This window comes from Indicator indicator, chromosome 27, assembly GCF_027791375.1.
Source record: "Indicator indicator isolate 239-I01 chromosome 27, UM_Iind_1.1, whole genome shotgun sequence".
In the NCBI taxonomy this organism is placed as follows: Eukaryota; Metazoa; Chordata; class Aves; order Piciformes; family Indicatoridae; genus Indicator; species Indicator indicator.
Window position 1 is genome coordinate 267,501 of NC_072036.1, and position 16,247 is coordinate 283,747.

At 46.4% G+C, this 16,247-nt stretch overlaps 1 protein-coding gene across 1 annotated transcript in view; it reads right to left on the reverse strand.

Annotated features, from left to right (window-relative positions):
- Nucleotides 1-16,247, reverse strand: part of THEMIS (thymocyte selection associated) — a 122,510-nt gene that overhangs the window by 81,362 nt on the left and 24,901 nt on the right. The window contains 2 exon segments of the mRNA XM_054393048.1: nt 6,980-8,022; nt 11,569-12,027. Coding sequence (XP_054249023.1) covers nt 6,980-8,022; nt 11,569-12,027 — 1,502 coding nt within the window.

Here is a 16,247-nt window from a genome sequence, read left to right on the forward strand (position 1 = left end):
TGAAGGATATTTCCTGCTGGAAATGTTGGTGACAATTTCTTTTGATCATTCTCTCAGCTGAAAAATCTTGATCAGCTAGAAAAGTTTTGCTGCTTGAATCCCCTTGAAGGGAAGGAAACCAAGGAAGAGGTGAAAAACCTAAAGAAATGTTAGAAAACAATTTTGAAGCCTTTTCTTTCCAAGCCCCTACCTGAAACATTCCTCTGGAGTCACTAAGTAAGAAGTTGGTTTGTTATCCTCACTGTGGTGGTTCTAACTGGGAAGAGCACATCTGGCTTGTTCTTGTCAAATGAATTTTAGTATCCAGACACTGAGGGCCTGATTTGTTCCTCCAACAGGGACTTCTTTCCAGGAACAACTTGGCAAGAGGCTGAGGTGCTTCAGTCTCAAACCAGTGGCATTAACTTCTAGGGTTTTATTAGGTCATTCTCATTATCTAGCTAAGCTCACAAATCAGAAACTGAATGGCTTTGACTATGTAATTTTACATGGCAGTTAGAGGACCCTGAGGGCTTTTATTCCAATCATTCCAGCAAGGAAAATGGGGAATTATTTTTGCGTGTGTGTGCAAATAGCTGCTTGTAGCCTAAGTTTTACCACTGAGCAAAGAATCATAGAATCATAGAATCAGCCAGGTTGGAAGAGACCTCCAAGATCATCCAGTCCAACCTATCACCCAGCCCCATCCAATCAACCAGACCATGGCACCATGTGCCTCATCCAGGCTTCTCTTGAACATCTCCAAGGTAAGCAACTCCACCACCTCCCTGGGCAGCACATTCCAATGGCAAATCTCTCTGTGAAGAACTTCCTCCTAATCTCCAGCCTATACCTCCACTGGCACAACTTGAGACTGTGTCTTCTGCTTTTGTCAGTGGTTGCCTGGGAGAAGAGACCAATCCCCACCTGGCTACAACCTCCCTTCAGGAAGCTGTAGACAGCAATGAGGTCACCCCTGAGCCTCTTCTTCTCCAGGCCAAACACCCCCAGCTCCCTCAGCTTCTCCTCACAGGGCTGTGTTCCAGGCGCCTCACCAGCTTTGTAGTACAATTGTTGTTTATCACTGTCCTCAGGTGGGGGTGCAAGGGCAGTATGGTTTATGGGTAGGGATGATATTGGTTATTAGATAGATAGCTGATGTCTAAAATAGCTGTCTGGCCTTCTTTAGGTGACCCTGCTTTACCAGGACTCCATGATCTCCAGAGATCTTTTCCATCCCTTGCTGTTCTGTGATGACTCTGGAATTTCATCATTCAACACATGCAACTTTGTTTTCACTTGTTTATTTTGCATGAATTTTCTCTGAGTTTTGCTTTCTTTCATTCCTCAGTTAACAACTGATGTAAAATTACCAACATTTGTAGTCTGGATGTTTCTTATCCAAACAAAATGAGCACCTGAGAGGGAAAGGGAAAAGCTACACTGCAGCGTGGAGGGGAGAGGAGAGATCCCCAGGCTCTGGCAGTGGGAGCTGTGTCAGCAGGAGTCAAACCAACATAATTAGCCCTGTGAAGAGGCTGGGCAGAGGGCTTGGTTGCTGCAGCTGTATTCTGTTTGACAGTTCAGCTGATGGCTCTGCACTTTGCTGAACTGTGCACACGTCTGTCTCTGCAGCATTGCACCTTGCTCACGAGTGGAAGCAGTTCACAGAATCCTAGAATCACAGAATCACAGAATGGTAGGGGTTGGAAGGCACCTCCAGAGTCCAACCCCCATGCCAAGCCAGGGTCACCTAGAGAAGGTCACATAGGAACACGTCCAGGAGGGTTTTGAATATCTTCAGAGAAGGAGACTCCACAACCTCTCCGGGCAGCTTGTTCCAGGGCTCTACCACCCTTAAATTAAAGAAGTTCCTCTTCAGGTTAAGATGAAACTTGTGTTCAAGTTTGTGCCTGTTACCCCTTGTCCTGTCACTGGGCACCACTGGAAAAAGACTGGTTGCATTCTCCTGACACCCACCCTTGAAGTATTTGTCAGCATTGATGAGATCCCCCCTCAGTCTTCTATTTTCCAGACTAAAAAACCCAAATTCTCCCAGTTCTTCCTCATAAGAGAGATGTTCTTGTCCCCTAGTCATATTTATAGCCCCTTTCTGTACACCCTCAGCAAGCCTCTATCCTTCTTGAGCAGTTCTTGCCCTCATTGGATGTTCCAGTCCATGCTGGCTGCTAATCTCATACCATTCAGTGAATAACATGGCCATAAGTACCCAGTCCTGCTCCTGGCCCCAAGGTCAGAGAACAGCAGGCAGAGACAGCTGGAGTCTCTCTGCCCTCACAGCCTTGCTGTGAGCTAAGAGGCAATCAAAGCACAAGTTGTAGCTAGAGATGACCCAGCCTTGCTGTGATCTAAGAGGCAATCAAAGCACAAGTTGTAGCTAGAGATGACCCAGCCTTGCAGAGCATTCTCAGGCATTGGCACAAAACAGCTGGGTCTTAGTCCTCTGTGGGTACATGCAGCAGCAGCATTTAATCCTGAAGTACCAAGCCAAGCAGAGCTTCCCCGGTAGTGGGCAAGGAAGCCATTCCCCACCCTCCAGCAAGCAGCCAGAGCTCCCTGAGCACCAGGCTGCTTGCAGGAGGAGCAGGGCAATTCATGGGGCAGTAAAGCATACTCCAGGCTGCCACCTTCTCAGGCTTAAGTTCAGCTCATTAGGACATTTGTTTGGTAGGACATTTGTCTGTTATTCATGCAAATAAGTCTATGCATAGTCAGAAAGTGTGCAAAGAGCACCGTGTATCAGGTTGGCACAAGGTGCACCTTGCTGAACCCTCAGATATTCCTGATGTAGATGTAAGAAGAAAAGGGCAACAAGGCTGGTTGAGGGGTCTGGAGCACAGCCCTGTGAGGAGAGGCTGAGGGAGCTGGGACTGTTTAGCCTGGAGAAGAGGAGGCTCAGGGGAGACCTTATTGCCATCTACAACTACCTGAAAGGAGGTTGTAGCCAGGTGGGGGTTGGTTTCTTCTCCCAGGCAACCAACACCAGAACATGAGGACATAGTCTCAAGCTGTGCCAGTGGAGGTTTAGGCTGATGTTAGGAAGAAATTCTTCCCAGAAACAGACATTGGCCATTGGGATGTGCTGCCCAGGGAGGTGGTGGAGTCACCATCCCTGGAAGTGTTTAAAAACAGACTGGATGAGGCACTCGGTGCCATGGTTTAGTTGATTAGATGGTGTTGGGTGATAGGTTGGACTTGATGATCTCAAAGGTCTTTTCCAACCTGGTTAATTCTGTGATTCTGTGAAAATGCAGTCTCCTTTGTTGCCATCACAGGCCTCTCCTTGCTCAAGGTAGAAAAGACAATGTGTCCTGTGCAACTTGAAACCTATTGTGTTAAAGCTCAGGATGATTAATCTTATGAATAAAGGATCTCCACGTGTTTCACCTTTCCAGGGAAGGAGCTTTACAGATCTGTACAACTCAAAGCGCTCTGACTGCAGTTTATTTTTATTATTTATTTATAACAAGTATGTGACAAAAAAAATGTCCTCTGGAACAGCCTGCTTAAGTTGTACCTCTTTGTCTGGACAGCTGCAGTCTAAGGTTGCTCTCACTCAGATCATTCCTCTCTTGCCCTTGTTGCTCTTTCCTCGTTTCAGGAAAATATTATCTTCTGCATGAGTCCAGTCATCATAGATTCATACAATGGTTTGGGATGGAAAGGACCTTCAAGATCATCCAGTTCCAACCCCCCTGCCATAGGCAGGGACACCTCCCACCAGCCCAGGTTGCTCAAGGCCTCATCAAACTTGGCCTTGAACACCTCCAGGGAGGGGACACCCACAGCCTCCACAGGCAACCTGTTCCAGTGTCTCACCACCCTCACTGGAAAGAATTTCTTCCTAATCTCCAGTCTCAATCTCTCCTCTTCCAGCTCAAAGCCATTGCTCCTTATCCTATCACTACAAGCCCTTGTCAAAGGTCTCTCACCAGCCCTGTTCTCCAGACTCTCCACAGCTTTGTTCATAGGATCACAGAATCATAGAAGCATAGAATTACAGAATGATAGAATCACAGAATCATAGAATTACAGAATGATAGAATCATAGGATCACAGAACCATAGAATTACAGAATCATAGAATCACAGAATCATAGAATCATATAATCATAGAATCACAGAATCATAGAATCATAGAATCACAGAATCACAGAATCATAGAATCACAGAATCACAGAATCATAGAATCACAGAATGTGCTGGTTTGGGGCCAGACAGATCGTCTCTTGCCCCGAAAGGGACAAAAGAATGAGACTCACACAAACGGATTGGAGAGTGATGGAAAGTTTAAATGGAAAAGCAATTGGTGAAGCTACAAAGAACTACAAACCACAAAGCATAGTGACAAAGAGTATCCCAAAGCGTACAGAACCCCTCACAGAATTCCCAGAGGCTTCCCAATCCTTCCCTTCTTCCCACCTGAGGGTAAACCCAAACCCCCCAGGGCTCTTTCTTCCCCCTCCCGCTGCTAGGCAAGTCTCAGGCTGGCCAGGTCTGAGACTGCCCCCCCCCTCCATTCTCCTCCTGGCATTAGGCCTAGACAGGCCTAAGAGGCCTTGAGGATACTCCCCCGGCATTACCCGATAAGAGAGGACATCTCCCGTGGCAGCAGAGAGGGAAGAAAGAGAAAGAGAATGACTTTGCAGATGGCCTTATAGGGTGCAGGATTTATGGGTAGAAATACGTCGTTTCCTGTGTCCACCCCTGTGGGTGGGCACCCAGGACACCAGAGGTGTATCTCATGCGGCAGTGGCAGGGGGCACCCAGCCTAAACTGCCACACAGAATCATAGAATGGTCTGAGTTGGAAAGGATCTCCAAAGGTCATCCAGTCCACCCCTCCCGAAGTCATCAGGGACATCCCTAACTAGATCAGGTTGCCCAGAACCTTGTCAAGCCTCACCTTGAATATCTCCAGGGATGGACCTCAACCACCTCCCTGGGCTGCCTGTTCCAGTGTTCCACTACCCTGATGTTAAAGAACCTGTTCCTAATATCCAATTTTAATCTGTTCTTCTCTAGTTTGAAGCCATTGTCCCTCCTCCTACCGCTGTAAGCCTCTGTAAAAAGTCTCTCTCCATCCTTCTTGTGGTTCCCCCTTCTTACTCTGGACACACTCCAACAAGTCAGTGTCTTTCCTGTAGTGAGGAGACTCAAACTGAACATAATATCATCATCCTCAACATCAACTAGTGATCTAAAACAGCTGCCCTTTTAATTCCAGATGTATTTGCCACTTGGGTAGGCACTAAACAGCACAGTCAAAAATATTTCTGCCACCTGCCTTGCTGTGGATTTAATTCTGCCATTGTACACCTGAGCAAAATTATTCTTTACATCATGAAAACACAGGCTCCCCTTCAGAAAGATTTAAATGCAGCCACTTCAAATCTCCCCTTTAACTCCTGAGCTGGTGGAGGAAAGAATTCTCAGTGCAAAATCATATAGACAAGCTTTCAACTGTCAGCCATCATGGTTCTGTGATTTTTCATGGGTCAATCCACCCACCCTGGAGAGGTTAGCCATGGTGGTCCCTAATGGCTAATTTGCCTGTTACAGGCAACTGAGAGAGTCACCAGTGTACATGCCAGAAGGATCACACCAGTGAAATGGAGGCTGTAAGACCACCAAACGTGACCCGTGGGTGTGAAGGACTCAACATAGAGTTGAGTCCTCCAGGAAGAGCAGAAAGGTCCAGGGGTGGACTGGAAAAGTGTGAATTGTTTCTTCTATCCCAAAATTCTGGTGTCTCTTTATAAGCAGGCTGTATGATTTGTCCTCTCTCTTTTCTCTCTCCTTTTGTCCTCTCTCTTTTCTCCCTCCTTTTGTCCTCTCTCTTTTCTCCCTCCTTTTGTCCTCTCTCTTTTCTCCCTCCTTTTTGTCTCTCTGGAGGGAGTCCTTATCTGGTAACATGGGGGAGGAGGTCTGTTTGTGGCTTTTAGAGCCCTGACTCATTTTCCCTGTGCAATCTTGTCCTGTTTAGGTCTCATGGAAGGGAGATAAGGGGGGGTAGAGTGGTGGGTAGAAAACAAGCACTGGGGTTTGTGGTTTACTCTGGTTGGGGGAAGGGTTTGGTGGGTTTTCATGTGCCCTGTATATGTATTAGGTGTTAAGGATTCATTGTGGTCTGTATTTTCCTGTACATTTTTGATTGTAATTCTTTATTTCTCTCCAATTCAACGAGAGCCTCTTTATTTTACTTCCTTTGGGAGTAAAATTATTTCTGTCCACTCTTAGAAGGAAGAAAAGAATTCAAAGATAAACTGTGATACCTTACAGAATCACAGACTGAAGCTGGAAGGGGCCTCGAAAGCTCATCCAGTACAACCCCCCTGCCAGAGCAGGGTCACCTAGAGCAGATCACACAGGAACACATCCAGGCAGGTTTTGAATATCTCTAGAGAGGGAGACTCAACCACCCCCCTGGGCAGCCTGTCCCAGTGTTCTGTCATCCTCATAGTCAAAAAAAATGTTCCTCCTGTTTCCTTGGAACTTTCTATGCCTCAACTTCCACCATTGTCCCTTGTTCTGTCACTGGACATCACCCAGCAGAGCTTGGCTCCAGCCTCTGGGCACTCATCCTTTACATACTTATAAACATTAATGAGGTGTCCTATTAGTCTCCTCTTCTGAGGGAGCCCCAGCTCCCTCAGTCTCTCCTCATGAGGAGGATATTCCACTCCTTTAATCACCTTTGTGGCTCTGTGCTCTGTGCTGGACTCTCTCAAGCACTTTCCTGAGGTCCTTCTTGAACTGGGGAGCCCAGAACTGGGCACAACATTCCAGATGTGGCCTCAGCAGGGCAGAGTAGAGGGGGAGGAGAACCTCTCTGGACTTACTAACCACAGCCCTTCTAATCCACCCCAGGATGTCCTTGGCCTTCTTGGCCACAAGAGCACATTGCTGGCTCGTAGTCAACCTCCCATCCACCAGGACCCCCTAGGTCCTTTTCCCCTGATACATGGGGGTTGTTCTTACCTTTGGAACCTGTAGTAGCCCAGACAGCCCTTGCTCTGGTGCTGCCATAACAGGATTGGGTGTAATTGTTGGCTTTTTGGGAGGCCTGGGTGGTGGATGAAGGGTTTGGTTTTCATATCTTCGCACCATGTAGTACTGCTCTTCGCTGATCTCTTCCACCGCTGTCTTGGTCATGGGTGGTGCAGCTGGCTGGATGTCTTTGTTCAGCAAGTGGACCAACATGTTTAAGCGATAGACAGGGAGCTCCCAGCTCTCCACGGGGCTGCTGGCACTGCTGATCAGCAAATAGGAGTCTGTGATTTCCTCTTCAAACTGCAGCCCAGGCGCGGCAGCCAAGACGTCCTCTTCAACGGAAAGGTCCCGGACGGAGACTTTGACATTGAAAGGCAAATGGAATTCCTTGCAGATCTCAGACAGCTGGTACTGCTTCTTGTCATGGATCACTTCCACAAAGCCACCTTCCATGTACATAGGGAGGAGCATGCTCTTATATCCATCACTTAGTATTTGTTCACAGGCTAAAACATCTATGAGCTTCTTTCTTCCTTCATACAGGACCTCACTAGTCTGGCATTGCTGAACTAGAAATTGATCTCCAACAGAAACAGAAGCAAGCTCTTCATGAGGGGAATCAAAGGCTTTTGTTGCTACAACATGAAGCTGCTCCTTTTCACTTCGTGCTATTTCTAAGTCATAGGCAGTTGGAAATTCCCGAGGTCTTCTCTTGAACTTTCCTTTGTAGCTCACAGGAATTAAAAAATGTCTTTTGGGGGAATCACTTCTGATCTCAGAGGTGAGGACTCTTGCTGCCTGGTACTTTTGGTAGATGATGATCTCTTTCCCTGTACACAATAAGTTAGCTGGGTATTGGCTTCCTGAAGGTCCTTCCATTATCTCAGCAACCATAGGAAATTCTTTGCTCGTTCTCTCAAACACATCTTCCAAAGACAGTGGCTGAAGGAAAGACCTAATATCATAACAGTCTGTTATATCCTTGACCTCCACATCCAGATCTGAGAGGATGTGAACTATGTCCTTTCGAGCTGGAAAGGAAAAGAAACAGCACTGAGGTTTGTTTTCAAAGTGACATTGGAACAAAACAGACATGTTCTGTTGGGCAGGTACTGAAAGGACCTTCCCCAGGGTGTGCACCTCCCTATGTTAACATGCACCATTGAAGAGGCCACTCAAAGCCTAACTGGTTTGAGATATATGACTGCCAGATATGCAGGAGACCTCATGAAGGAAGAGAGAAACAAGAGGAGACAAGAGCAAGATGTGAAAGGGAAAAGGAAAGGGGAGGGAAAAGGGGAGGGGAGGGAAAGGGAAGGGAAAGGGAAGGGGGAGGGGAAGGGAAGGGGAAGGGGAAGGGAAGGGGAAGGGGAAGGGAAGGTGAAGGGAAGGGGAAGGGGAAGGGGAAGGGGAAGGGGAAGGGGAAGGGGAAGGGGAAGGGGAAGGGGAAGGGGAAGGGGAAGGGGAAGGGGAAGGGGAAGGGGAAGGGGAAGGGGAAGGTGAAGGGAAGGGGAAGGGGAAGGGGAAGGGGAAGGGGAAGGGGAAGGGGAAGGGGAAGGGGAAGGGGAAGGGGAAGGGGAAGGGGAAGGGGAAGGGGAAGGGGAAGGGGAAGGGGAAGGGGAAGGGGAGGGAAAGGGGAAGGGGAAGGGGAAGGGAATTTATTAGAAACTAATGTCACCTAAAAAGAAAAAAGAGGGCAAAACCTTTGTATAAAAAAAATCCAAGCTTATTGTTAATGAACGAAGACCTTTCTACCATAATGATCCTTTGTGGAACTCTTGCATCTTTTTCCTGGCCATCTGGTTTTATTCACTATCAGAACCAAGCCATTGCATTTAACAGTCTGACAGGGACTAACTCTTTTATCACATCTGAACTTGTAAAATTTTGGATGCTAAAATTCCAAGCACAAAGCTGACTCTGCAATTAAGGCTTGTTTAAGAGTTTGGCTCCAGGTCAGTGCCACCACAGATCACTGACCAGAGCAGTAAAATTTAACAAGCAAATAATATTTAATGACTCTCTTAAATAAGACTTACTCTGTATAGACATGCAAACAAGGATGGTACAGCCTGGATTCACTCTTCCTTGTAGCAGGGCAGAACTATATCTTACATTTAAAAGTCAGCCTCAGGTGTATTTTATATGAGAGAGTTTTATGACAGTGATTCAGGATCCATTTATTCCAGCTCAGCTTTTGTCACATTGACACCTTCAGGTGACAAATATCCCAAGCACCACAAGGAAAAGTCACTGAAGGGGAAATGACTTGTGAGAAATGGAGCTTTTCTGTGAGCATGTGGGGGAGTTCCACATATATAATTTGTGCATTATTAAGAATGAGAAGTACAGAGGATTCCTGCTCATAGCCTGTGAAAATGTAATTTGTTGTCCCTCCTATCAAGAATCTTTTTTTTATTATTTATTGATTTTTAAAAAATTATTTCTTATGCTTATCTTGTGTCTATTTATAGTTCTTCTAAAAATGGTGAAAATCCATTTTTCATGGTCCACAAGAAAGGAGTTAATCATGTAGCATGAAGCCTGCTTTTCAAATTTGTGTTAAATAGTTCTTTAGGACTCTCCTGCTATTAGGACAGACTGAAAGAGTTGGGGTTGTTCAGTCTGGAGAGGAGAAAGCTCTGAGGCGACCTTATTGTGGCCTTCCAGGATCTGAAGGGGGCTACAAGAAAGTTGGGGAGGGACTTTTTAGGATCTCAGGTAGAGACAGGACTGGGGGGAATGGAATAAAGCTGGAAGTGAGGAGATTCAGACTGGACATGAGGAGGAAGTTCTTCTCCATGAGAGTGGTGAGAGCCTGGAATGGGTTGTCCAGGGAGGTGGTTGAGGCCCCATCCCTGGAAGTCTTTAAGGCCAGGTTGGATGTGGCTCTGAGCAACTTGATGTAGTGTGAGGTGTCCCTGGCCATGGCAGGGGGGTTGGAACTGGCTGATCCTTGTGGTCCCTTCTAACCCTGCCTGATTCTATGATTCTACAATTTAATGCTTCTTCCCTGTTGAGCATGCTATGAAACAAGAGTGGGCATGAAACACAATCAACACATACAAGGCTCCCTGGAATACATCATTAGAAGAGAAGAGAACACCAAACATTTCTGAACCATTGGCAAGCTGTTGAGAAACATTAACTTCATAGTGATTCATAATATTCATACAAATTTCATATATTTTTACTGCACATATGTCTAAGTGGGCATGGGAACACACCTAAGGCAAGCGAGCATTAGGAGATGGGCAAGATTCCTGAACCTAGATAGAGCTGGAGAAAATGAAGCATTTTATCTTGTGGAGATGTCCTTTCCAACACACACTAAATCACTCAGCAAGCACAGCTGAACGGCTCATAATAAACACTGAACAAGTGTATATTGTGCTAACAGTCCAAGCCCACTTCAATCTCATTCTCTTTTATCCATTCACTTAACATCATTCATCAGAGAAAGCTCATGTGTGGAAAAAAAATTTCTGCTTAATATCCTCATGAATGACATCTGCTAGGATTTCATTTCTATGGAGCTCACTGCTTTGCTTCTAGTAGAATCTAGAATAATAGAATTGTTTTGGTTGGAAAAGCCCTCTAAGATCATTAAGTCTAACCATCAACCTACCACCATGGCCATTAAACAACAAGCAATAAAATCTCCCCCAAAGATAAGCTCTTAATATGCAAACTCCAGCAGGATGGCTGCAGCAGCAAGCAGAATTACAGCAAGGTTCCATCTACTGCCTGGGCTGTCCTCAAGCAAGGTCCAATAGAACCACAAAAACATAGAACTGTGAACACCTGGAGATGTTCAAGGCCAGGTTGGATGAGGCCTTAAGCAACCTGGGCTAGTGGGAGGTGTCCCTGCCCATGGCAGGGGGGTTGGAACTGGATCATAGAATCATAGAATTGTTAGGGTTGGAAGGGACCTCAAGGATCGATCATCCAGTTCCAACCCCCTTGCCATGGGCAGGGACACCTCACACTACAGCAGGTTGCTCACAGCCACATCCAGCCTGGCTGCAAAAACCTCCAGGGATGAGGCTTCCACCACCTTCCTGGGCAACCTGTGCCAGTGTCTCACCACCCTCATGGTGTAAAACTTCTTCCTAACATCCAATCTGAGTCTATCCATTTCTAGTTTTGCTCCATTTTCCCCAGTCCTATCACTCCCTGAGTCTATCCATTTCTAGTTTTGTTCCATTCCCCCCAGTCCTATCACTCCCTGACACCCTGAAAAGTCTCTCCCCAGCTTTCTTGTAGCCCCCTTTGGATCCTGGAAGGCCACAAGAAGGTTACCTCGGAGCCTTCTCTTCTCCAGATGATGTTTAAGGTTCCTTCCAACCCAACCCACTCTATGACACTATAAATCTATGAGCTGTCTGAATTAATAACTGACAAAGGAATAAAAAGGGCAATGTTATTTGGTTATCTTTCTTTATCTTGAAAATGGCAAATATGGGTGAGGGATTCTTGACCAAATCGAATCCTTCCTGCCTATTTTAAACGACTTTTGTGTGTTTAAGGATGCTTTACTGTACAGAGAGAAGGAGAACATTGACTTTGCTACTTACCTCTCATTACTGCCTGCACTTCATAGACAGGGGTGAGAATCAAGCAGCCATCAAAATGCTGAGGGAGTGGATTACAGGAGTCCCACGTCTGTAAAGCCTGGGACAGTCGGACAATCCGCTTCCTGCACTTGGGGATCTTCCACTCTGCAATCTCTTTCAGGGTGTATATCTGGTCATCCTCACACTCATAGAACTTTCCTTCTTGTGACAAGGGTAAAGCAAAAGAATGAACCTGGTTGTTCCTGACCACGTCACACTTCACAGCCAGCCTTCCATCTACCTCTGCAACCGAGTTGAAGGTGATCTGCTCGTTGTGTTTGATAGTGAGGTTTGCCACTTGTATGTCCTCAGAGCTGTAGAAACGTGGATGGCCAAATCTTGTGGGCCCAATAGAGACTTTTCTTGTAATTTCTTCAATGCTGACATAGGGAGTTTTATCTGCCACAACCTTGTAAAGACCTGAGAGCAGAAAACTGATGTTGTAAAAAGGGAAATAAATACAAATACAATAAAGGAAGGCATGCCAAATTTTAGATGGTGAATGCAACAAAAACGTGGGGACAAAACACATAGCATTACAGCCTGCACTTGCAGCCCAGAAAGCCAACCAGAGCCTGGGCTGCATCAACACAAGTGTGGCCAGCAAGGCAAGGGAGGTGATTCTCCCCTTCTACTCCACTCTGCTGAGACCACACCTGGAGTACTGGAACCTCTATTACAAGAGGGATATGGACATGCTGGAAGGTGTCCAGAGAAGGGCCACCAGGATGAGCAGATGGCTGGAGCTCCTCTGCTATGAGGACAGACTGAAAGAGTTGGGGTTGTTCAGTCTGGAGAAGAAAAGGTTCCGAGGAGACTTTCTTGTGCCTTCAAGTATCTGAAGGGGGCTACAAGAAAGCTGGGGATGTCAGGTAGTGATAGGACTGGGGGGAATGGAATAAAGGTGCAAGTGGGGAGATTCAGGCTGGATGTGAGGAAGAAGTTCTTCCCCATGAGAGTGGTGAGAGCCTGGAATGGGTTGTCCAGGGAGGTGGTTGAGGCCCCATCCCTGGAGGTGTTTAAGGCCAGGCTGGATGAGGCTCTGGCCAGCCTGATGTAGTGTGAGGTGTCCCTGTCCATGGCAGGGGGGTTGGAACTGGATGATCCTTGTGGTCCCTTCCAACCCTGACTGATTCTGTGATTCTATGATTCATTACAGAATTGGGGTTAAGTCATGCATGGGGAGGTTTAGATTTGATATCAGAAAAAGTTGTCTTTCATGCAGTAGTGGTCAAAGATTGGAACAGGCTGCCCAGGGAGGTGGTGGAGTCACCATCCCAGGAGGTGTTCAGGAAGTGTATAGATCACAGAATCACAGAATATTAGGAGTTGGAAGGGGCTTCTAGAAATCACCTAGCCCAACCCCCCCTGCAGGGTGACTTCAGGATACAGTTTAGTGCTCATGGTAGTTGGGTTTCAGTTGGACTCACTGACCTTAAAGATTTTTTCCAACCTTGATGATCCTTTGATTCTATAATTGTTTCAGTTGGAAGAGAACTCTAAGGTCTTTGAGTCCAACCATGAACCCAACACCACCATGGCCATTAAACTATGTCCCCAAGTGCCATGGCCACACATTTCTTGAACACCTTCAAGGAAGGTGACTCCACCACCTCCCTGGGCAGCCTGTTCCAGTGCCTGCCCACACTTTCAGTAAAGAAATCAAGCAATTAATAACTGGGTTTCTAGAAAGGCGTCTCAATAAAGATAGTATCAACTAGATGATATAAATCACAGGTGGCTGGAATTAGCCTTTTCTGCTCTGCAGGTAGTTTCTGACATACGACATTGGTATGTTCATGGTAAAAAGAGGAAAAAAAGTTGCTTTATTTGTATACAAAAATAAAATAAATTACAAAACATCTTAAATTCTTATCTGTCTTCTAAGGAAACCACTGTTTAAGATTAAAAAAAAAAAAAGTAGCCATGATAAGAGGAAGAGCAACAGTAATATGATCAGTGAAATGCAGGATGAAGTTTCTGGCTATGCTTTGTATGGTGCATTCTTCTACAAGCAGCCTGGAGATTCCTGGAGCCAGTATGTTTAAAGACATCACAAATGAAAAAGCAGCAGCTATAGGTCAGAATGAGCAAAGGAAATTGATTTTAGCATATCACAGAATCACAGAAACATTCAGGCTGGAAAAGTCTCTCGAGATCACCAAGTCCAACCCAGAATCCTACTCTACAAGGGTCACCCCTGAACCATATCCTCAAACACCACATCCAAACCACCTTTAAACAAATCCAAGCTTGGTGACTCAACCACCTCCCTGGGCAGCTCATTCCAATCCCTGACCACTCTTTCCATGATTTTTTTTTCCCAGTGTCCACTCTAAACCTACCCAGCTGCACCTTGAGGCCATTCCCTCTTGTTCTATCACTTGGAGAAGAGACCAGCACCAACCTCTCCACAACTTTGTTTCAGGGAGTTGTAGACAGCAATGAGATCTCCCTTCAGCCTCCTCTTTTTCACACTAGCATTCCCAGCTCCTTCAGTTGCTCTTCATCAGACTTATTCTCCAGGCCCTTCACAGCTTCCTTGCCCTCCTCTGCACTGGGCTCCAGCACCTCCACATCTCTCTTGTACTGAGGTGCCCAAAACTGGACACAATACTCAAGGTGTGGCCTCTGACAGCACAGACCACCAGATGGAGTAACTCAAGGTGTGGGTGTTGCATCACTGTGCCCATCACAAGGCAATTGAAGAGCTGAAGTAGTGTAAGGCAGGAGCTGCATCTGATCTCCTTTATCCCCTAGGGACATTATTATTCCATGTTAATCATGCCCCATGGAGCTGTCTCATTAGGAGTCCACAGCACAAGAAAAATCGGAAAGCCTGCAGAGCTCTCTATTTGCATGGGTGTTGAGGGTTTAGAGGACTAAACACTGGGGTTTAGCTGAACTCTGTGATCCAGCTTTCTGCTTCCCCAGGCACAGCAGTGGGAAATCCTCATGGAATTACATTGCAGCTTCCTGGAACAGGCAGTGACTGAGGCTCCCTTCCAAGTGAATATAATGGAATGTAAAGGTTATTCCTAAGCCAAGTCAGCAAGTCAGGGGACCCAGATAAATTAGCTGGTAGCTACATCTACAGTGACAAAATAGCCAAGCTTCCTTCCATCCTCTTTCCCTTCCCTTCCCTTCCCTTCCCTTCCCTTCCCTTCCCTTCCCTTCCCTTCCCTTCCCTTCCCTTCCCTTCCCTTCCCTTCCCTTCCCTTCCCTTCCAAATTCCCTTCTCTTCCCTTCCCTTCCCTTCCCTTCCTTCCTTCCTTCCAAATTCCTTCCAAATTCCTTCCAAATTCCGAATTCCTTCATTCCGAATTCCTTCCTTCCTTCCTCCCAAATCCCTCCCTTCCTCTCTCTCTTCCTTCCTTCTGAATTCCTTCCTTCCAAATTCCTTCCTTCCGAATTCCTTCCTTCTTTCCTTCTTCCTTCCTGCCAAGTTCCTCCCTCCCTCATCCCTTCCTTCCAAATTCCTTCCTTCCAGATTCCTTCATTCCTTCTTGCCCCTTGCTCCTCTCTCCCACCTCTCCCCTCTCCTTTCCCTCTCTCTCCTGGCTGTAGGGAAGCCACATCCATAAATGTGCCTGTACAAGCACAAAGCACAACTTCCTTTTCTATCTCACTACTTTTTCAGACCTTTCTCACAGCTGTTTGTGTCAGAATCATTAACAAGCAAGTTGGCTGCTCCAGTCCTAATCACTACTGGGCTTGTGTGGTGGTTTTAAGGCTATGCTTTAAGGGTAAACCCAGACAAACTGGTTCATCAGCATTTAGGAGACATCACAGTGAGAAGGCATTGATAACAAACTGAAATTGTGGAAGGGAAACCTTCCCCCAAACAGTGTTCCCCTGTCATGCTTTGCAAGCACAAATGGGCATCACCTCCTGGCAGTGCTGGGAGAACACCAATGGCAAAATTCTTCATTAAAAAATGTAGTCAAAGTACAGCTGATGTATCCCAAAGGCAAAGACCATGGCTACCCACCTGTGAGGCAGGAGCACACGCATTGCCCCTAGAAAATCTCCAGAACTCCATAAAGTAGTTAGAACACCATTCCCAGCTGAAAGCATTTGGCAGTGCAGAGGTAGGAGAAACATTCATCTCCTCCATGAGTTTGACAACAGACTCAAGCCCTACTGGTTTCGATGGCACTACAGAACTATTTGGAAGCCAACTATTTCAGCATCAAACTGATGAGCATTTTGGATATGTCCTATGAGGACAGACTGAAAGAATTGGAGCTACTCAGTCTGGAGAAGAGAAGGCTCCAAGAAGACCTTCTTGTGGCCTTCCAGTATCTGAAGGGGGCTACAAGAAAGCTGGGGAGGGACTTTTTAGGATGTCAGGGAGTGATAGGACTGGGGGGAATGGAAAAAAAACTAGAAATGGGTAGATTCAGATTGGATGTTAGGAAGAAATTCTTCTCCATGAGGGTGGTGAGACACTGGCAGAGGTTGCCCAGGGACGTGGTGGAAGCCTCATCCCTGGAGGTGTTCAAGGCCAGGCTGGATGTGGCTCTGAGCAACCTGATGTAGTGTGAGATGTCTCTGCCCATGGCAGGGGGGTTGGAACTAGATGATCTTTGAGGTCCCTTCCAACCCTGACACTTCTATGATTCTATGATACTGTCTCA